The sequence below is a fragment of the Brienomyrus brachyistius genome, chromosome 9, assembly GCF_023856365.1.
Source record: "Brienomyrus brachyistius isolate T26 chromosome 9, BBRACH_0.4, whole genome shotgun sequence".
NCBI classification, from domain to species: Eukaryota; Metazoa; Chordata; class Actinopteri; order Osteoglossiformes; family Mormyridae; genus Brienomyrus; species Brienomyrus brachyistius.
The window spans coordinates 27464985-27487053 of record NC_064541.1 but is presented as its reverse complement, the minus strand read 5'-3'; the positions used below and the strand labels follow the sequence as shown (position 1 = coordinate 27487053).

Below are 22069 nucleotides of genomic sequence, written 5' to 3'. Positions count from 1 at the left end.
CACAAATCTGAAATCTGAATTGGCTAAGAAAATTGCAGTTGGGGCATCTCTACCTGGGATGATGAAGGATGACTTCTTTAATATCATAATACTTTCATAAATGCAAAACCACACATGAAGCAACAGCTGACCGTGGAATTTAGCTAAAAGCCCATTGGTGCGGGGGGGGGTGGCTTTGCGTTTTGCATCAGTGAGACGTGCTGCTTCCCCTGGATCCCCACCCCAGTTGCTCCTTAGAGTCTCTACCGGTGCCTCCTTATCCATCATGCTCAGCTGAAAAGTTGAAGGTGATTGCAGGCATGTCACAAGAGGCTGGGTGTGATGTTGTGACACCCAGGAGTCCCTTAGTCTCTGATGAAACATGGCCTCCCCTGCCTTGTTGGTTTTAAACTGCTCTCCCTTTACGCTGCAGTAAGTATGAGAGAGTGTGGGTGTGTATGATCTTCTTTTTTGTTTTTTTTTTGTTTTCCCCAAACCTACCTGTGAGAACAGCAGCGTGACCCTCAGCTTTATCCTCACCCTAACACCACAGAGGCGAGCTTCTCCAGGCGTGACGTCAGTCACTTGTGTGCAGCCCTGCCTGCCTCCGTACTGGCAGTTAATCAAAAACGTATCTTAAGAGATACGGGGCCTCGTGATCCAGGGGAAAATCAATAGATTAGAATGAGATTTGCGGGTGCAGTAGATGTATTCCAGGGCTCCTTTCTAGGTTTTCCTTTTTCTAGCCTGTGAGTTTCTGCTGGCCGTAAGAAGGTGACGGCACCTGTTCCCCTGGGAAGTCAGCGAGGTCTTGGCCAGCGCAAACTTCACTTACTTTGCTCTGTTGCAGCAGGGGAAGCTGCCAGGTGGTTGTCTGATGGAGCCGCCACTCACTTTGGCATTTTGTATGACTGGTTCTCTAGTGCCCGTGTGCCCACCACGGCCTGCTATAATTGGCTGTTGCCGAGTGTTTGATTGCTGGCAGGCCTTGCTGGAGCCCTCCATTGAGCCTTAGGGCTTTACTCTGTGTGTGTGTGTGTGTGTGTGTGTGTGTGTGTGTGTGTGTGTGTGTGTGTGTGTGTGTGTGTGTGTGTGTGTGTGTGTGTGTGTGTGTGTGTGTGTGTGTGTGTGTGTGTGTGTGTGTGTGTGTGTGTGTGTGTGTGTCCTGGGAAGGATGATCTCAGGACTTGAACCCCACTAAAAAGGGATTTCTTTGATTGCTTGGAGGGCAGTCATTTGGGGGGACTGGTGATGTGCTAAGATTTATGGTCCCTTTCTGGTTATGAATGGGGAACTAAGTTAACTACTGTTGATGAGGCTGGTAGGAGAAATTTAAGTGGTAGTGTATGAGAATGTGCCACGCAAACACACCCCCACACAGCTGACTTTCAGTAGCTTACATCATGACCAGAAAGAAGGTATTGCTGGTGTGGCACTCTTTCTCAAGGTTGTTGTTCTGTTCGAGTTGCATCAACCTGGGGTGACACATTTAGCCTGGTGCAGTGGCATTGTTTTCAAGCAGCAGCAGGCTGAATTTGCTTTTAGTTGTAATTATATGTATAAAAAATGAGCATGGGGACCCTGAACTGGAGGGGGTGACAGCTGAATGGGGGAAAAAAAGCACATGGCTCCTTTTGTGCCGAAGATTTAGCTGAATCAGAAGGAGCCCTCGTAGCCTGTTTGGATTCCCGGCAGATGGTGCATTTCTAGTTTACGCAGAATATCGATATCTTGTGAGGTATAAAAAAAGCTGCAGACTGCAAACGTGTAACACTTCGCGTCCCACTGAGCCGAGGTCCTGGTAAACAAATCTGTCAAAAGAGAATGGACTCGTTTCCTCTCTTCTGTACTATTTTTTTTTTAACTTCACACGTGGTGTTTTAATGTTTACCGAAAGCCATTCTTTGCAGTGGGGCTGCTTGTGAATAGAGCACCTCTTTCAGGGTCAGGAGAACGTTCTGGTGAAGGGTATTTCTGCTCCTGGTTGTTTTTTGGAACGGACTGGGGATAAACCCTGCCCTGTTTGCCACTGTAAACATGGTAATTCACAGGCAAACCTCTGAGTGGTGCCCGGGCGTATCTAGGCGTTTGAATAACAATACAAATTTTATTTTTATTTTTTTCCTGCTTGGTCTGCTTTGCTGAAATCTCTGAGGGGTGTGACACGGCATTGCAGAATTCCTGGTTCTGTACACATAGTAATTTCTACGTTTCCCCTCTCTGATTATCTGCTGCACTTCGCACTGGGTGTCAGGATGACGGTCAGTCGCTTTATTTAATGGCTTAATTTGGTCCAGTCGCCCCGCACCCTGCCCCCCCCCCCCCCCGCCCCTCCCCCACCTCCATTCCTTAAAACAAACTGCCGTTTGATGTTGCCCTCAAAGCGGAGAATACCAATTAACTGTGATACTGCCGGTTGTTCAAGCAGAAAAAGCGTTAAACCGATCCTGGCGGACTCGGCGGTGTGCCGCACGGGGGGCCTTGCTTTGAATGCAAGGCGTTTCCGCCATCTGCATTGGCTCCTCTGTAGGGGCCCGGGGGCCAATCCCACAGTGTATCCTTACTTATTTACATATAGGAGGCAAAGTAATTTTGCACAAATTTTATTTCCGTTGAAATGTGATCTGTATGCTGTATAGCTGGTTTAGTGGTGGGGGAGGAGGCACGGCAGTGAGAGGGGGATAATTGGATCAGTGCTTACTAGATACTGACTCTCACCCCCTTTCATGTTACCAACTGCCTTAATAAGCTTCCCCATGTCTTGAATTAAAAACCCCCATCAGCTTTTGACATTCAGCTTTACAATCATTCTGGAAAGACTTGCCTTGCCTAAAGACCTGATTGCTGAAGCTAGTTCGCTAACCTTTGATCCAGCCAGGCGCTTGGCTAACTGAGTAACTAAACAAGTTTTAAATGAGTAAAAGATCCAGGCTGCAGACCTGGGGCAGTTGCTTGCTGTTGTACGTTTGCACAAACTGTTTGCCTAAGTATCTGAGCACTGAGGTGTCCAAGGGGCAAAACCCTGAAGTATTGTGTGTTTGGCCATGTTAACCTGTTAACGTTTGCACAGTGGCCTGAGTGCAACTGAAAGCAGTTTTTGGCCGAGTTGGAGGTTGGGTACCTGTCAGGGGTGAGGGGAGCGAAGCCGTAAGCAGTTTTCTCGGCGGGTTGAGCCCCACTTGCTGTATCATGAAAGCGCCTGGGCGTCCTGCGATGGTGGTGCTGCTGCCCCACCCAATTTCTCCTGTCCCACGTAAATCCTGGCTGTGCAGGCTTCTCCCGAGCATTTGAGGGACCTTTTGTCCTTCTGCATCTCATGGAGTAGATAAAGCCCTTCTGTGGGATGATGGTGCCAGTCGTGGAGAGAACATAATGGTGCAGCTGCTGTGTGTGTGTGTGTGTGTGTGTGTGTGTGTGTGTGTGTGTGTGTGTGTGTGTGTGTGTGTGTGTGTGTGTGTGTGTGTGTGTGGATTAATTGGCTCTATCTCAGCCCATCAAACATGAAAAGGATGGATGTATTGCAATTTTAAGTTCAGTGTTAATGTGAAATTCCTTCAAAACATCCCTTCTGATAAACATTTTAAGAACAATATATCCGCATCATGAATGGAAATATTTGCCCCACACCCCACTACTCATTCTGGGATAAGCGGTTGGATGGTGGACAGAAAAACGTGCCCCTTCATATACAGCTGCCGGAGCCTTTTGGGAGTGTCTGAAATTAAATGAAAACGAAATGAAATGAAAGATGAAATTTTCACTTGGCACATTCAGATTCTGGTTATCAGTGTGTTTAATTTGAATAGTAATATTGAAGCTTGGTGTGTGTAATTCTTTAGGGGAGGGGGGGGTCCTCTATCTATTCAGTCCTTTCTTCCAATCCTCCCCCATGGGAAAAATGTTTTCCACAAAGTAAAAAGTTACAGGGAAGTCTGGTCCCCACAACGTAATAACAGAAACACACGCACATGCACAGCAAGCCATTAATTACGGTTCTTAATGTGTTTGCTTCTCTGCTTCCTGTGCTCCCCTTCAGAGCGCTGGCACTGACTGTGAGTGCTGTATATTCCACTACACTTAAGCCAGATGCTCATTATGCGCGGTATAAATGCATACTGGTGTCGCAATGTGTGCCTTGGCAGCAGGGGGGCGCTGCTGTGTGATGGAGTGCCCGGCTGCCTGGCGCTGCGTGGGTGCCCGTTGGACACATGTGGCCTGGGGGTGAGTCAGCTGGTGTTTCAGCTGCCTGGGTGTCCCTTTCCTCCTTCTGAGTAGCCATGAATTCTCCCCCCCAAGTCATTCTCAGAATCCCCATGTGTCTGTGAGGCCTCGTCCCCCGCCCTGCTCCTACTTAATAAATTTTTATTTGCATTAATAAAAGCTGAAAATGGCTCTTATTTGTCATTTTTCCGCATCCTGCTTGGGGGGGGGGAGTGGGAGAGAATCACGTCCAGCTGCCCCCGCCCTAGACAGCCATGCCATGGGCTTTTTGTAATATTCATTTTTCATTCCTCCGCAGGTTTGTATTTTATCTTAATCTTCATATTGTGGCCTGTAGTTGTTCCTGATGCAGAAAAAATCGTCTCCTATGAGTTTTCATCTTGGTGACAGAAAATGGCCGTAACTTAAGTAGATTTATGGCTGGGTAATTATTTTATTAGAACAATTATTCATTTTCTCTCTCTCACACATACATACATACATACACACACACACACACACACACACACACACACACAGTGTTCTTGCCAGACCCCAGCATCCTCCCTGAGGACATTCTGACACTGCGGAGTGTCACCGCCGCGCTGGCTCACCCCCAACCTCAGTGCCAGGCAGTGGGCCCTATGTGCTCAATCCCTTTCCTAATCCGAGCAGAGTCTCTCTCCGTCAGCCTTACCAATCCACAGATCCTGTGCGAATCGATCTGCATCGGTGGGAAGCATCCAATCGGGGATCCGCATTAACTTTGTTGACTGCCTTTGTGCTTTGTCAGCTGTCACTGGTGACCTTTGTCCTCACTGCCCATATCAGCATCTCAAGTCCCCCCCCCCCAGAGTTATGTTATGTTACTTTTGAACCGGGCAGTCTGACTTCAGAGTTGTACATTCGGAACGCCCACCGAAGTCAGAATTCCAACTTTTGAGTCTGAGGAACCTCTACAACCCCAACCTCAGAATTCAAGATGGCTGCCCCCTTCATCAGCAGGAGTGAAAGCTGTAGTTTTGTACTGTTTTAGCTCTAATGTCTTGTATTATTAAAGCGGTTATACGCATAGTACTATCCAAGCGCTGTGGACATGTAATAATAAATAATAAATAAAAATACAGACGCTCCTCTACTTACGAACTTTCAGACATAAGAACGAGTAGGAGTGCAAGTCCAAATTGTGTGTGTTTGGGCTCCCATTTCCTGTCCGCAGCATCATTTTATTTTTTCTGCTCGCTAATTCCGCCTAGTACGACTTCTGGCTGCTACTCCCGCTGTGCAGCAGCGTCGCGTGTGTACTACCAGCATCGTAGTACATGGTGCTTGCCTATACCCTTAAAATGATGTTGAATAACGACTCGTGTTCCGAACAGTTGTTCGCAATTTGACATGTTCGCATCTCGTTCGTAAGTAGAGGAGCGTCTGTACTGTGCAATATGTTAGCCATTGTTAGCAATATTAGTTAACGGTGAACCTGCCTAGAACTGGTATTGCTAAATGGCCTTGTAACTCGCTGTACTGGAATGCAGTTAACTTGTGTGGCGTTGAGTGGAACGCAGCATTAACTCTCCTCCCTGTGGTCATCCAGGGAGGCCCTGTGGCAACACAGAACTGCATCAGCATTTAAATAAGCAGGATATGGTCTTACTGCTGCTTTGGAATTTCTTTCTTCATCTTGTCTTAGTGTTTGCCAGTTTAATTTTTTATGGTATTTTTTTAAATTGTGGCGTTACTGGAGAGAGGCAATACAGTGCCTTTTTTATTGTTATAGTTTTGACTGCAGTTTAAATACAGTGAAATGATTTCTAAATGATCTTGAACTAGTTGATTTTAGTCAGCTGGTGTTTTACAAGTTACAGACCTGTAATTAATGACTGTAGCGCTTGGCTGGTCCAGCTCTGCTGTCTATAAATAACGTAGCAAGACAGCCAGTTTAGGTATTTTTAGGTCTGTGGACTAATCTCAGCGTTTTCCCTTATGGGACAGTGCTACTGCTCTGGTAGAACTGACCCCGTTAAATGCTGGTTTTAGGGGATGAAGCCACCAAACACCGATCTGGGGGTGAGAGGGGGGGAGAGAGGACGTAGGCTGCATGCTGACTTTGATCATGTGTGGCCAAATGCTGACCAGTCACACCTTTTTTTTCTGTTTTCATTGAACACCTGCACCCAAACCCCCTACAGCGGCTCCTGTGAACCCTAGGGCCCATCCTGCATCGTGTGACTGAAGCCAGGCTCGGCTTCTAATGATGCGTAATTTAAGTGCCACGTGTTAAAGCTTTCTGGTGCACATTTCTGATTGTTAGGCTACATAAAGGTTGATTTTCTCGACTTGCATGGGTAAGATCATCCGGTGTTTAACACGTACATATAATACACACTTTAAGCCTGAAATCTCCAGCCACGCTCCTTTTTGTTAAACTTAAAGCTCAGCACTGTCGTATTCCTTCTGAAGGAAGCAAACCGTATCTGCTGTACCGTGTTTAGCTCTTTGTGCTTCTGAGAGGTACAGCAGTGTAATAAGGTATTAAAAGTTAAATCCACCTGCGTTACATGCTTGCCGACCGCAGCAGTATTTCAGTAATTTGTTCCAACTTAAGCACCTATATGAGAAGTCTGCTGATGTATTGCATGCACGGTATTTTTACACTGCGTTTGTGTCAATGGCATGCATGTTCTCTGCTCTTTCCCATGTCCTACTCGGAAAGCCAGTGTCCTTGTTCAGTGTCTCCGCCTCCTAGCTTATGACGCCTTTGCTTCTTGGACGCAATGGCGTCAAAGGTCCCCCTGCCTTTGTCATACGTGGCCATGCTTTTGAGCAAATTGAGTTTGCCCTGTTCTTAAAATCCCAATTAACCCGCGGCGTGGCCATGCTGACAGTGTGGACTGTTGTACAAGTATCTAATTACAGAAATTAGCCCTGCGGGAAAATCAGTCTGGCTGCTTAATTGGTGCTTCAGCTGACATTTATCTGACTGTAATGAGATCAGTTAAATTGGTCAATATTCCAGCTGTCAGTAGTTGTATTTAAATTTAGAAAATATGCTTACTGTCAACCCTGTTTGCGGCCAATGCACTGTGCTGTCTGTAAGCTTAGTCTGTGTTTATATTGCAGGTAAGATAAGTAAGGTGTTGTCATTCACAGGGTGTGCAGTGTGTTGGACATCAAAAGGGATGATGGAAGGAACAGGCTGGTTATTTGTGAGCAGGAAGCATGTTCAGCATCAGCACAAAAAATTATGTCTGATGGGCAGCAACTCAGGAAAGGGAGCTCAGTCTTCTAGGCCTGGCAGCAAGCTTTAGTATGGTGAATGATTGAGATTACCGTAAAGATGATCACCCCCCTCCCTCCTTACTTTGTAATGCTACTGTGCTTGTGTGGAATGCTGTAGGGTGTGTGTGTGTGTGTGTGCGCGCACAAATCCTCACACCTCTGTGGTACAGGTTGAACGTGATGCCATTTCACACACTGACAGATGTCTAACCAAAGTTAGTTTTGGATAAGTTCCGATTTCGTGGGGCTGTAAACAGCGAGAGACATAAGCAACATCTGAATTCACGGGCTGCGTCCTAAGTCTCATTCAAAGACTGAACGTGTCACAGCAGCGCGACAAGGCTGTCCCATTTCAAAGCCTCCTTCGAAGGCAGCCAAGGAATGTTCTACTTTTGCCAAGATCCCAAGATTTATTGCGCGGCCCTTCGAAGGATGCAGCCTACAAAGGCTACATAGACCGTGTCCTTTGAAGGATGCAGCCCTTGAATTCAGACATAGCCACAGAATAGCGAGCTTGCCCCTTAACCTTCAGTTGTATAATCAAATCTTTTTGGGGACTGCTCATTCATTTCTATGGGAAAAATTGTAAGGAAACTGGTCCCGTTGTGGGGACATTTGGTCCCCATAAGGTAAGGTATACCTGGACCGCACGCACGTACACACACACACACTCATTCAGAGTGTTTAATCACAAACTACAGTCAAGGGACTTTTTTGCTTTTGGCTGTAGATAAGTGACTGATATGCTGTGTGTTCAGTGTGGTGACCCCCACCCCCCTACTGGTGATACTGCTGGTTTTACTCGTATGTCCTGAAGGGAGGGGGGTGTTGTGATCCATTTCCAGGAGGGGAGCTGAGCAGATGGCCCAGCCTGTCTCCCTGGGAGACTGTTCCATTCATTTGTCAGGTTGTATGCTTAAATTTCTTTGACCAGTTCAGATGGTTAGATGGCACTGGCAGATGGTGGTGTGGCCCGGGCACATTATAAAGGCATTCTCTGCATTGCTGTCTCAGCTCACTCTATAGCTCCACTCATGCCTGCGCTGTTCTGACTCCTGTGTTAATGGGCCAGTGAACTAAAATCAGAGCAAATGCTTAGTCTGGCTAATGTGGGAAAAAAATAATAAAAATTAAGTTTAGTGTGTGAGGGTGGGGCCTTTTCAGAGTAGGTGTGCATTGTTAGATTCCTCCAGAAACACTAGTATCACTCTAACAGCTCTTGTTTGACAGCATCTGGGAATTGTACAGATTGTTCCTGCATCCACCAGACCCTCCGGCTATGAAGACATGGGTGGGTGGGGCGGAAGGCTGGCATGGCAGGGGTGGTGGGCGGAGGGTGGCGCCGAGGCAGCCTTTATGCGTAGTGTGTCACACGGTAACTCCTCCCTTCAGTTTGGAGGTGCCTTTGTCAGTTTTGGTGCCCTCATACATGGCCTCAGCTGCCATTAATGATACCGATATTTGGGAGGGTGCTTGCTGTTTGAGGAAGGGTTTCGAACACAGTAACAGCACCACGATATATTTTCTGTAGTTTTTTTTTTTTGTTGAATCTCCATGGCAACGCCAGATTATAGACCTTTGTGCAAAACGGCCAAGGACGAGAGCAGATGCCGGAGTCTGTCCCGAGCTGTGCTTGTGTGCATCCGCTGACGATCGGTTGTTCTTCTGCATTCTCAGTCCCAGGGAGAGCGCTAGTGTCCTCCCCCCCCCCCCCCCCCCATCAAGCCGGATGTCTGAGACGCATGAACAAAGCTCTTGTGATCACTTATCACTGCTGGGCAGAATAATGGGGGAGGTGTGGTCTGTGCATTATGACTGTTTAGATGTTGAAGGTGAGGCTTGCTTAATCTGGCATGCTGCTGTCAAATGGGGAAATCCATTTGGGGGGCTGGCATGGCTGCACTGTAGGTAAACCCCCCCCCCCCCTTCTCCCAACCCTACACCCTCACACCCCAGCTGTTTTTAACCAGTTGAACTTTGGTTTCTGCTGCAGTAGATGCTCAGGAACCTGCCCTGCTCGCTGGTCCCACTTTATTCCTCCCCTTTCCTGCGCTGCTCCCCGGTTCCGGTTTATTCCTCACAATTTATGCGCTGTTCTCCGGTTCCACTTTATTTCGGCCCTTTTCCCGCGCCGCTCGCCGGTTCTGCTTTTATTCCTCCCCTTTCCTGCGCTGCTCACTGGTCCCGCTTTATTCCTCGCTTTTCTGTGTCGTGAGCCTTCACTTATCCGTGTCGGATGACTCAGCCGTGTGGTTCTGCTCCAGAAGATTCACAGCGTGTCTGTCCCCCCCCCCCCCCCCAAGACTGGTAGTTTGTGTGTGTGTGTGAAATGCCCCACAGAGTCCCACCATGCCCCACTTCTGCTGCTCAAATTGGGTGCCTTGGGGTGCCCCCCTCCTCCCCCCCCAGGGTCCTTTTTGGGACAGCTTTAAGAGTCCTGCTTCTCCTCTTACACCCCATCAGTCTCTCTCCCCCCCCCCTTTAAAAAACAGAGATGATTACAGCTGTGTGCCACTAATGACCAAATCCCTCCCCTCCTTTTTAAAGGCTTGTGACTAGCTGCATGGAAGTGATTACCTCCTCCCATTACATAGAAGCATAATGGACACCCAACCCACGTTCAGTCACCAGTGGCTTGTGGGACTGCACTGCTCTGGCTTCAGCCAATAATGTCCTGGCAGCGAGGCAGAGCATGCTGCTGTGTCTCTGTGGGGGGCGGGGAGGTGTATCTCATGGGTTTGACACTTAAACAGAAAAGCGAAATGAGTGATAACAGGAAATAGGGACACTCTTTCCATTGGCGTGCAGGTGGTGCTGTGACTCATTGTGTAATGGCCACCGTAATGGCAGTGAGACTAATTCCACACCTCCTTTCGTCTTTTTTATTATTTTTTTAATGCTGTCCTGGGCTTACCCAGTGCCAGGCCCGAGGCAAGTTCTCACCTGACCGATCCGGTGTTTATTATGCACTCACTAGTCGCCATCTGCTCCAGCCTGACCTCCGTGAGTGCTCATGTGTCACAGCTGAAGTGGAATCTGATTGGTTGTGCTCATTTGGCACAGCTGAAACAGAATCTGATTGGTGGTTTTCTCATATGTGTCATAATGTATCTAACATTTACTGGTGCTACACTGTATTGGCCTGAGCTTGCCAGTTTCACACTTTTACATTCTATTAAATCCAGTCTGACAAAAGCTTCACTTGGTGCACCTAGTCCTGATATTATGCAAAGATTTTGTCATGTGAATCAGATAAATATGGGACAAATGTCTATAATGTGGATCTGAATTCAGCATATATGCCTTTTCCTCCCCAACATTGTGGAGTAACACACCAGAACGTGCTGGAAGACCCTTGGTGCTCAGTCAGGCACTTTGTTTCAAAAATGCTAATTTTCACTAAAATCGACTCCACTGCCGTAAACATGAATGAACAAGGTGATGAAGTGTCTAGGAAGCATCCTGGTTATGAGATTTCAGGCATAAAGGAAAAGCCTTAGCGCTTAGTGTGATCTTATATGTTTTGAAATTATTGAATTCGGAGAAGTTTGAATCATTTGGAATTTGGTTAGAGTTTGAGTAGTCTGTCCTAACCCTATTATTTTCCGCAACCGTGTCATTTTATTTGTGTGTGTGTGTGTGTGTGTGTGTTTGCCAATACTATCATGCTATAGTGGAAATGCTTGTTCTGGCAGCAGTAAAAGTTAGATACATTATAATTTTGACCATTTAAAGCTGAAATATCAGCTTTTTCAGTAATGCCTCCCTGGGAAATACGAGTGCATTGATTTCCATTCTTTGTGTCCTCAGAATCAGGTGAATGGGAAGTACTTGAAGTCGTCTAATTCTCAGGGGGGTTTCTCTTTAAGTTCATAACTGCTCACAGCTAAATGCCGAGTTCCCAGTAGTGGGAGTTTGCCCAGCCCGTTTTATAAAAGACACATTTCCCCAGATCTCAACACATAGGCAATGTTGCAGCCGGAGACAGGCCAGCATGGAGCTGCAACACCATCCTGCCTCTACTATTCTCCACACTTTTCCTACTTTGTGGATGATGTAGTCTCACCCTTAGCTGCTAACGAACTGCAGTTTGTGGCAGAGAATTTGCTTATTCGCCATACACGGCCCAAACACCCCTACCAGGGACCTTTTGGGCAGGGGGAGGCTGGCTGGCACTCGTCACGTGTCTCTGGGGTGACCACCTCCGGTCCCATGTCACTCGTGGGAATTTGAAGGTGCCACTGTTGGACTGCTGGGAATCAAATGGGGATGCATTTTTTTGGTAATACCCTGTATACAGAGTTTGTCCTGAAGCTCCTGGTGAGGTGGGTGAGGGATTATGGACCCGTTGGAGATGGAGACTCTACCTCTTGTCCCCTAATTCGGTGACACTGTACAAGCAGTGTACAGTGCCTGACTTGCAGACTTACTAATGGACTAATAACTAATAACTTACTTACTAATGGACTTCAATAAAGCCTTATATATTAAAAATCAAATTCATGTACAATGGTTTGTAATGATGAATGCATGCACTGCCTTGTGATACTTGGGATTACATCACACGGCTTCAGCATATCGTCGGGTTGAGGTGTAGTACAGTACTGTATATCCATCCATCCATTTTCCAAACCGCTTATCCTACTGGGTCGCGGGGGGTCCGGAGCCTATCCCGGAAGCAGTGGGCACGAGGCAGGGAACAACCCAGGATGGGACACACACACACACACACACACACACACACACACACACACACACACACACACCTTTCACTCACACACGCATTCCTACGGGCAATTTAGCAAGTCCAATTAGCCTCGGCATGTGTTTGGACTGTGGGGGGGAAACCGGAGTACATGGGGAGAACATGCAAACTCCACACACGTGACCCAGGCGGAGACTCGAACCCAGGTCCCAGAAGTGTGGGGCAACAGTGCTAACAACTGCACCATCATACCTACTTCTATTATTGCTGTATAATTGTTGCTTTTCTGACTTGCCCTGAAATTCAACTTGCAGGCTTGGGGAATGGATCTTGTTCGTAACCTGGGGACTGCCTGTATTGTGCCATTTGGCTTCATTTATGTTCTCGATACAATTTTTCACGATTTTTTAACAGAATGAGCTGCAGACAAATTTATTCAAAAACATTCCTTTATTTCTTCCTGAACTGTGCAAAATGTGTCCTCTTAACAGTGCAAATTGTTTAGGAAGAGAAGCAACCTGTCTAGGTCTATGAAGGAGGGACTGGAGATGCAAAGCCGTGTGAATAAAATACTGTCTAAAAATATCCCAAATTAAAATAAGTAAATAAAAAAATCTTCAAATAAACGGTAATGCTTTTACTTTAACTGCACCTTCGTAATGCTTTTATATTGCATTCATTACGTTCAGTACACCTTCATAATGTATTCATTAAGTATTCAGAAATCATTCATAAACATCATGCATGTATACCTTTAAATCCTAACATCCCTTAGCTGTAATATACATTAATAGCAAACATTATATAATTATTCAATTATTATTGTTTGTTATTAATGTTTTTAAAGCTGTTAGTGTACTTGCATGCTGCTTATGAATGTTCTATGAATGCATTATGAAGGTGCACTTAGTTTATTTGGTTACGCTTTATATTAAGGCTTGCGTGTGCAGGTTTGCGCTTTTAATAGTCTTTGCTCTGGTAGAGGTGAATTAAGCTCACTCTGGTTCATTGTGCTATTTGTGTATGTTATCAGTTTTTTTACAATGTTGGCTCGCAGTTTTTGTCTCGTCTGTGCTTTTCTCGCCGTTGTCGTTTGTGATTACCGGAAAGTTAAAATCCTGCCACACCGCCGATTTAAGATCAGGGGGTGTGTCCTCAATTTCAAATTCGCACGCCATCCCGTGTTCGGTCAAAACCGAAAACTAACGTACGACGTCGACGTGAATAAGCATGCAGTGCTTATAAATATAAAGTAGCGATTCATTTTCCACATCGGCCGGTTTAAATCGTCATACATTTACATCGATTCACGATTCTTCGTTACATGCCTAGTTCTGATAGAACACTGTAAACTTCTGCTCTTGACGAAACATTTATTTATTTATTTTGTTTACTGGTTTTATTATTTTTCCCCGCTTCTTTTCTCTGCTTCTTGATGCGTCTTGCGTAACATGGGGTGCCCATCAGTTGCCCATCTGTTCTGCATCCTCAGGCAGATGCCTTTGAAGCTTCCTGGGTTTGTTTCTTCCTGCAATACAGTTTCTGCACGGATGGGGCGCTTCACAGGACCCTCCATACACATTCCAGTGGGTCTGCTTCAAACATTGCTTTTGGACCTGTACCCAGACCTATTGTTGGCTGTGTCAAGCCAGTTTTGTTCTGTAAGTAGATTTTGACTGGCACACTTTTTGTTTTTCAGTTTGTTGAGGCAGGGAAGACTTTAACTGACACGGCTTTGCATCTCCAGTCCCTCCTTCATAGACCTAGACAGGTTGCTTCTCTTCCTAAACAATTCTAATGCACTTCCGTGCACCTGTGAAAAACAATGGGCACACCATTGTGAATGTCCTTCACCCCCAAATGCCAGAACTTAAGAGGATCAATAAGGGTGGCCGAAATGAGGCGATGTGATAGAGGGGCCATCATTTCATAATTTAAATTTATAATGAGCTTACACTGCTCTCCCCTGTGGTAAGCTCTCAGGGATAGAATATGAAGTTTTTGTTGTGCTAATAAGCTAAATTATTCAGTGTTGAATATGGATTGTTGGCAGGAGCAGGAAAAAGCGCTGTGATGGCAGCTTTCTGTGGGCTCCTTCCCAGGGGTCGAGCTGCTTAATGACCCAGTTGGCCTGTTAAACTGCCTCTCATTATCCGCCCACCTCCGCAGTACCCCCCCTCCCCCCATCTTAAGTGTGTGTATAGAGGGTGAGGTTTGATGAGAACTGGGCTGATTTATTAAGTGCCGACCGCCTTTATTGGGCAGGCATGTAAACTGCTTAGAGGCCACAAATTGTCAAGGTTAGTCTGCAAGATCTTTTTTTTTTTTGTCTCTTGGTCACCCATTGCAATGTCTGATGCCTGCCATCTTGCTGGCTGCTTGCATTGCAATGTTGTGGGTGGCTTTTGGTATCTGCTGGCTCTGTCCTGCAGGAACTACATTGATGTAGCTTGGCTAAGACGTTCATTCACCTGCCAATTCCTTCAAGGTCCAAGGAACTGAGTTCGTGACAAGGGTTGTTGTGTCTAGTCATCTAAGAATCACTGAACAGCCAAGCAGACCAAATAGCATGCACTGTCCTTGGGCACCACAGACTAATTCCACATACTTTATTGGTAAACTTTCTTGAGGAAAAAACTTTGAGTGTTGTGGTTTGACTAGGGTCTGTTTTTGGGGACTCTCACATGGTAGCTGTGCATGTTAGCCAGCTTTCTGCTCACATTATCCTTTTTTTTAGGTTGTCCCAGTGATGACCAGTTGGATTCTAAGAAGTTGGCGGTATGGGGTATACAATGGCCTTTTTGTGCTATTGCTTGGAGTTCCAATCCAGAATGGCTTGTGTGTGCCATCTGAAGTTGACTTCTCCGTTGTGAAATGATGGCAGTCTCTTTTGGGGATGTTAATCTTCACCATTCTAATAGTCTGCACTGAACTGATGAAATCACAGCTGAGAGGCAAAGGTGTCCATTTGAGTACACACTCCACCACCAAAGGTGGAGGAAAGTGTTTGGAATTAGTTTGAGTCCGTTAACTTGAACACACATGAGGAGCTTTGTGTAAATTTGATACCCACTTGATCTTACTGACATGAGATCATCTTGTATGTGTCATTTTATTCCCAAAGACTTAGAGACTCTTCCTAGAGAGTCTTTTCTAGAGTAACCTCTGGTTCATCCCCCATAATTTCTTCAGTTGGCATCGAAGCATGTTCTCTAAGGTTAATCAAATTGGCAGAGGCTGAGGCTAGCGCGGATGCTAATCTGCTTTGTTCTCCTGCTTGCTCCTAAGGTACTGAGCGGTTCCTTCGGTGATCAGGCGTAGGATGTTGGTTAAAGCCTCGCTGTTCTGCAGCCACCATTTCTGTGTGGCTTTTCTTCAGGTGTCAGTGTGGTTTTGCATATTTTATTTCTCTCTTAAATCTCCTTTGCATGGATGTCATTTTTAGCACAATACACTTCATATGTATCCTAATCATGCTGGGCTCTCAGTTTGGTTTTACCTTGGAGAGTCTGGTGCTGCCTGTTTACTGCTAACAAGCACGAGTGCTAAGCTGAGAATCTTAGATTATCTGAGGACAGATTTATTTATGTTTTGGCTCCTATTTTTGCATACCCTTTACATTTCCTCTTATCCCACTTAAATGCGTTCAGCCATCCCTTACTGGCACCTTTTCATATTTCCTGCTGCTTTATCTCTCTATTTTCTCATCAATCGTCGCTCCACCCATTTCGTCTCGACTCCAGTGAGGGAAATCATGAAAGTGGTTTGTCTCTTGCTGGCTTTCTATACCCACACGTACTCACAAACATAACAGAGAGTTTTGCACCAAGTTGGGTAGTGACCCCTTTGTTGATGTGCTTGGTGCTTAAACTGAAGCTGGGTGTCTTGCGGTTCCTCATCCCAGAATGGATATTTTGTCAGTGGGGTAGAAAGGTATAATGTCCATTTCAGCTGTGTCCACATGGGGGAGAGGAACTCATTTTGTGAGCTTGTCCCGGTGTTCAAAGCCTGATTTTTCGATGGATGTTTCTCAGCCGTTTCTCCTTTGCTGTGGCTTTGGTGGTGGATTGATCATTGATCAGTCAGGATCCATTCAGTAACCGACTGATGCTCCGGTCCAACCCTGCTGGATAATTTTGTGACCCCCTGTATGGGCAAAAACATAGTGGGTAAAAAAAACAAAAAGGTAATTATCGCAGATACCGGCATCACGCTTCCATGTGTGCTGAAGCGTGACTCGCGGTTGCCGTTGGCGATGTGTCAGGCTCCCTGGCCTGTGGAAGGAGAGCAGCATTGTAGGTATGAGCTTAAACTGGATACCTTCTGAGGAGCCAAAGCGGGGATGGGATTAAACCAATCACTGAATGCTTGCTGAGCCCGAGTGTGTTATTCCCTCCGCCTTCCCCGCGGTTATTTACAGATATGGGCTCCAGTATGTTAATGCGACTATGCTCAACCTGGAATTAAATTGTTGGATGCAATTATGGAATGTCTGGCTGCCCTTGCATCCCATGTAGCTCTGATCTCCATCTCCGCACCCAGAAATATCCCCATGTATGTTTCATTAGGTTTCACTTGTAAACCTTGCCACTAACAATATAGGGTTATAATATTGGTAAAACTTCAGACTTTGTCTCTGTCTCTCAGGGTGTGGATTTACTGGAGAGAGCAGTACTGAAGTGCTGCAGATCTTTGATGTGCCTCAACTGCTGGGCTGTCGGTGGAATGTAGAGTGGCTCTCTTTGTGTCTCATGTATGTGACACCCTCCTTTGCTCTGGCTCTGACAAGGCAGTGTCCTGCTGGAATTCTTTTCAGCCTGAAGGCCGCCCGTTCCTGGGGTCGTCTGGACCCCGGAGGGTGATTACGGCCGTGCCCTGGCTGAGCCTATGGGGATGGGGACCACCGTTTTTAGGTTTGAATGGCTGACTTTTATGTTGTGTGCGTTTCTTACGTGATCAGTTGACAAGCAGACTAGCTTTGACACCTTTTACTGAAAGGTTTATTAGCACTTGAGTATTAACTCTTGAGGCTCAGTGTGTTTAGACCAAGATGAAATGAATATTTTTCGCCACTCAAACACCTGGAAAAAAAGCAGTGCAAGCCAAAATATAGACGTACCCTTCTGTCTCTGTTATATTATACTCTCTTATTTGAAGTGAACGGTCTCCATGCCAAAACACACACACAAACACAACCCACCTCATTTTGCCTCAGCTACTCTTCACGAAACAGGAGGCTCCTCTTAACTGCTTTTCCTGTCGACTGTATTCTCGGTAGTGGTTGACATGATGTTGACAAGCAGGGGGTGGGGGAGAGCATTGTTAAGGATGTCTGTCTCTGAGGTGCTCCACCCGCTGAATTGCCTGCCTGACTGTTTAAACATGATGATCCCTGCGCATGGTCTTGGATCTCAGGATTTTTCCTGATGGATGATGCAGAATTGTGAGTTTGCAGCATATAGTTTCCATGCCCACAGAAATATTCCACAGGGCGGTAAAGGTACCCTGCAGTTATTAAAAATGCAACAAATGTGTCAAGCACAGTGCTGTTTGTGTTGCACCCCTGCTATTGGCCTCCTCTTTCAACGTACGTTTTTATTAATCAAATTCATTTGAAAAGGGAATGACTTCATGCTTATGTATTGCTGCAAAATATTTTGCTGTAAATTTGGCTTTTAAAATAATATATTATAGCTTTTAAAATTTTCTTTTTACTGACATTCTGAGGGTCATGCTAATCCTAATGCTGTGATGGAGGTCTGGAGAGAGGTGTTATGCTAATGCTAGTGCCGTGTTGGAGGCCTGACGAGCGAGGCGTCATGCTAATGCTAGTGCCGTGTTGGAGGCCTGACGAGCGAGGCGTCATGCTAATGCTAGTGCCGTGTTGGAGGCCTGACGAGCGAGGCGTCATGCTAATGCTAGTGCCGTGTTGGAGGCCTGTCGAGCGAGGCGTCAGGCTAATGCTAATGCTGTGGTGGAGGCCTGGTGAGCGAGGCGTCATGCTAATGCTAGCGCCGTGTTGGAGGCCTGACGAGCGAGGCGTCAGGCTAATGCTAATGCTGTGGTGGAGGCCTGACGAGCGAGGCGTCATGCTAACGCTAATGCTGTTCTATAGTCCATAACAGGCCATGTTAATATTGTGCTGCTTTTTAATGCACAAAGAAGCTTAATTGTATGGTCATTGACTGTCACCATTGAAAATTGTAAGTAATACACTGCCTCAAGGTTATTGGTTTTAAAGCAAGAAGAAAGACTTGAATTAATACGTTTATCTAATCTTTTTTACTCAAGGGTAGAATGATTTTTTTTTTGTAAATATGAGTGAAATGATTGCTAGGGACTATTTTGGGACTAAGAAAAACCATAATGACTCTTGTAGTGTTCAGAGATCTATGTTTTAAGTTAACTTTTCAGCAGTCCTTTAAAATAGAATAAAACAGCCAGAAGTGTATGCAGGAAAGAAGTTGTTCCTCATGGACTGACAACAATTTCCCACGTCTCCCTCTGCAGACTTTCTGAATGTCTTGCTGTCAGGTTGTGTTTGCGCATACTTCAGGTGAATGCACCATCTTGTAATTCTGCATTAATTCTGTTTTTAAGAAAGGATACGTTTTAATAGGCTCCAAGGCCTATCCACTCCACTAGCATTGGGAAGCAACTTTGGATGTCACATCAGCAAAGACCCTTTGCTCTGTTCACCAGGCAGCAAGGCAGCCCCTATAGCTTCATGCAGGACTTTGGATGTGGTGAAGGTTTATCCCTGAGCATCCTGAATTGTCATTTTTCATGCCAAATTAGACTCCCTGTCCCACCCCCAGAAGCCTTCGCTATCTCCCTGTGTTGTTGTAGGAAAATAACCATCGCCCTTCAAGAACGGCTTTCACAGGACTTTCGTTTGAGGATTGTTGTGTGTGCTGCTGTCATTTAGCTTGCTTGTTGTACAAATCTGGTCCAGATTTGTTGATTATGAAACTTGGAGAATCAAGGGAGCTTAGATGGAATATCCTGGGCTGGGGTCTCCCCCCCCCCCTCCCCCAAAGTGGTATGATGTTAAATCATTGTTAGCGTTGTTCCCCAAATGGGAAAGGATATTCTGGCATTGGCAGGAGAAAAGCAAATACGCTAATAGGAATAGGCATGGCTTTGGGCCTGAGGTCTGTCTCCCTCTTTCTGTGTGCTTATGTTCTGTGTGTTTGGATTATGTTTATGACATTATGGGAACCAAATGTCCCCTACAATGTAATAAAAACTTGGTCCCCACATCAAAACAACATTTTTTGTTTGATTGAAAATGCCAGAAGTCTCATATTTTGTTGGGTTGCTTATGGTTAAGGTTATGGCTGGGTAGGGGTTAAGGGTGCTGTGTTGGGATTAGTGTTTTCCCCATAGAAATGAATGGAGACTCCCCACAAAAATATAATTACAAACCTATTTGTGGGTGTACATAATATTCGGTTTGCCTTTCAGAACTGTTAAATATCCAGTGGAGAAGTTTCCAAGGTCCTGGAGGATTCTAGGTGGTTTGAATGCTACCGTAACTTATTTAGCATTTAATTGCAAGTGATTTAATTGACTTGTGCCTTAGAGACGTCTGTCTGTCAGTCAGTCAGTCAAAATCCACAACAATATAGTACACATACCTTTAACTTCATGTGAACCCAGGTCCTAGACCTTGACAGTGCCGTATGTTTCCGTTGCGATTAACGCTGGTTTTTCTCCTCCCTCCTTTGCCCCCAGGTTCAACTACAGGTCAACGCATTACCTCACGACGAACGGCTTCTATGAGTTCCTCAACTGGTTTGATGAGAGAGCGTGGTACCCCTTGGGCAGGATCGTTGGTGGGACTGTGAGTAAAACGTGTGTGTGTGTGTGTGTGTGTGTGTGTGTGTGTGTTTAAAAATAATAAAAAAATTATATATATATGCATAAATAAAATTCTGTCATGTTGACATTGTGGGGACACTGTTTTGGAGTGTGTGCGTGTGGCGGGGCTGTAAACCCTGATTTATTACCTTTTGAGAGTCTTTGCTCCTGTTTGTGTCCTTTGAGGACAGCTGGCTAATGGGGTACTATTGGTTTCCACTGGTACCGTCAGCTGTGCCTTTGCGCCAGTGCTCAGCAGTGAGCTCTGGTACAGCTGTGGTACGGTGGCACCCTGACCTGTAAACATGGTGCTCAGGCAGTCATGGTAGTGTGCGAGGACCCTGTGGCCACTGGGGAGTTGGTGAAGGCCTTGCTCTGGGCAGATGCTTTAGGGTCCTACTCGTGTCGTGGCTGTGCCTGACGCATGATGGTCCCTGTCGGGAAGTAGCCGTGCGACTCCCCCAGAGTCTTTGAGATGCCACACTGATCCCACCCCCCAGAGCTTATGGGACATCACAGATACCACAGGGTGATGACATGAATGTTAAAGAGCTTCTGGGATTTCTGGAGGGCTCTTGTGCTGGAGGTTCAGCCTGCATTAATAACCCAACTGCCTGTTCCCTCGGATAAGGTTCACTTGCGGTGGGTACTCTGCTGCTGCCTGCTGCCCCTGCTAAGTGAAAGAGTCTGGATAAGACCCCGAAAAGCCAGCACCCTCTGCCGTTATGATTCTCTCCGCCGGTCTCTCTGCTGTTCTGTTCTTTTAGGGTCAGCTTTGGAATGTTTTATTGGAGTCTATTTTAGGATGGATGAAAGTGCGGGTTTCCTGTTTTTTTTTTTTTTTTTTTTTTTTTTATTAATTTTTTTTGTAGGGAGGCAGCTATAACACAAGCTGTCTTTAAGAACAACTTGGCTGGAGGGTCTGTGTTTGGGTGGGGGGCAGCATTTATAAACATCCTCTTTCTGTTGGGTCGCTTTCTCACCTTCCTGGTTGACCTCAGGCTGCTGGTGGACAGGTCGTTGCTGTAGTGACCGCAGAAGCCTTTGTGTCTCCTGATTGGACTGATGCGTAACAGGAAATGGGCGGGTGCATTTTGCTCCCGCTGTGTGCCACCTCTCTGTGATGGCTTATACCGTAATATCCAGAGACACCATTTCCGACAATGCCCCCCCCCTTCCCCCACACAACTCAAAACTGATTTCACGCTCTGCTGAAGTCTGTGTTAAATACATAATGGAGAGTAATAGCTTGCAGGGTGCTGTTCTTTGAAGTGCCTGTTCCATAGCTGCCTTTCTTTTCTTTCCATTTTTATTTTCTGTGTTTGTATCTCCAGCTCTGGATGGTCCTCCTCTAAGTGAAAGTCTTCTTTTGGCCCTGTGAATACTGTCTAAGGCAGGCCCTTGCCTGAATGCTTGCACTGAAAGCCCCCCTACCCCCCTACTTTGATCAGGTTCTCTGAACACAACATGAGAGCAGTACTCTGTCCTAAGCCCCTGCCAGTTCACTGTTAATTGAGATATTTGGAGGTAGAGATTGCTGAGTGAACTTTCCTTGCCTTTCCCCGCTGACCTTCCAAGTGGGAGACCTTTGAGAATGATACAATCTACCGTTCTCAGGATCTCAGCGGGTCACTAGATGGATTTCTAAGTGTAAGTGGAGGTGATGGAGTTAAGACCTTTCAGACGTGGATGGAAGAATCGAATGGCAGTCAGTCTGGACCTTTGCATTGCTGGGGACAGATGTTCCTGTGATCTCCGCCTCGGCATTGCATGGCCTCCGACGCCCCATTGCATGATGGGTGACATTCAGTGTGAAAGGCACCATGATGGGGGAAGAGTCTGAGGAAGTAGAGATGACTGAGACAAAAATGAGGATTGCTCCTCTCTGAAGAGCCTGCCTTGTCATGTGTCACTGATAGGTTACTCTGCTGTTAACCCCAGTGTTTTATATGTACTTTACCCCATCTCCTGCTTGTTCCAGTTCAGTCTGCTGCTGTAGCAACACTCTCCTTGCCAGGAAGTCTCTGACAGTTTTTTTTTTTT

The 22069-nt window shown here is 46.1% G+C and overlaps 1 protein-coding gene across 2 annotated transcripts in view; it reads left to right on the top strand.

The window, feature by feature from the left end:
• The window catches only part of stt3b (STT3 oligosaccharyltransferase complex catalytic subunit B), a 56965-nt gene that overhangs the window by 7791 nt on the left and 27105 nt on the right, over nucleotides 1-22069 (top strand). For both annotated transcript variants that reach the window (XM_049026529.1, XM_049026530.1), the window contains exon 2: nucleotides 19901-20009. In XM_049026529.1, the coding sequence (XP_048882486.1) occupies nucleotides 19901-20009 (109 nt within the window). The remainder of the gene's footprint in view (nucleotides 1-19900; nucleotides 20010-22069) is intronic.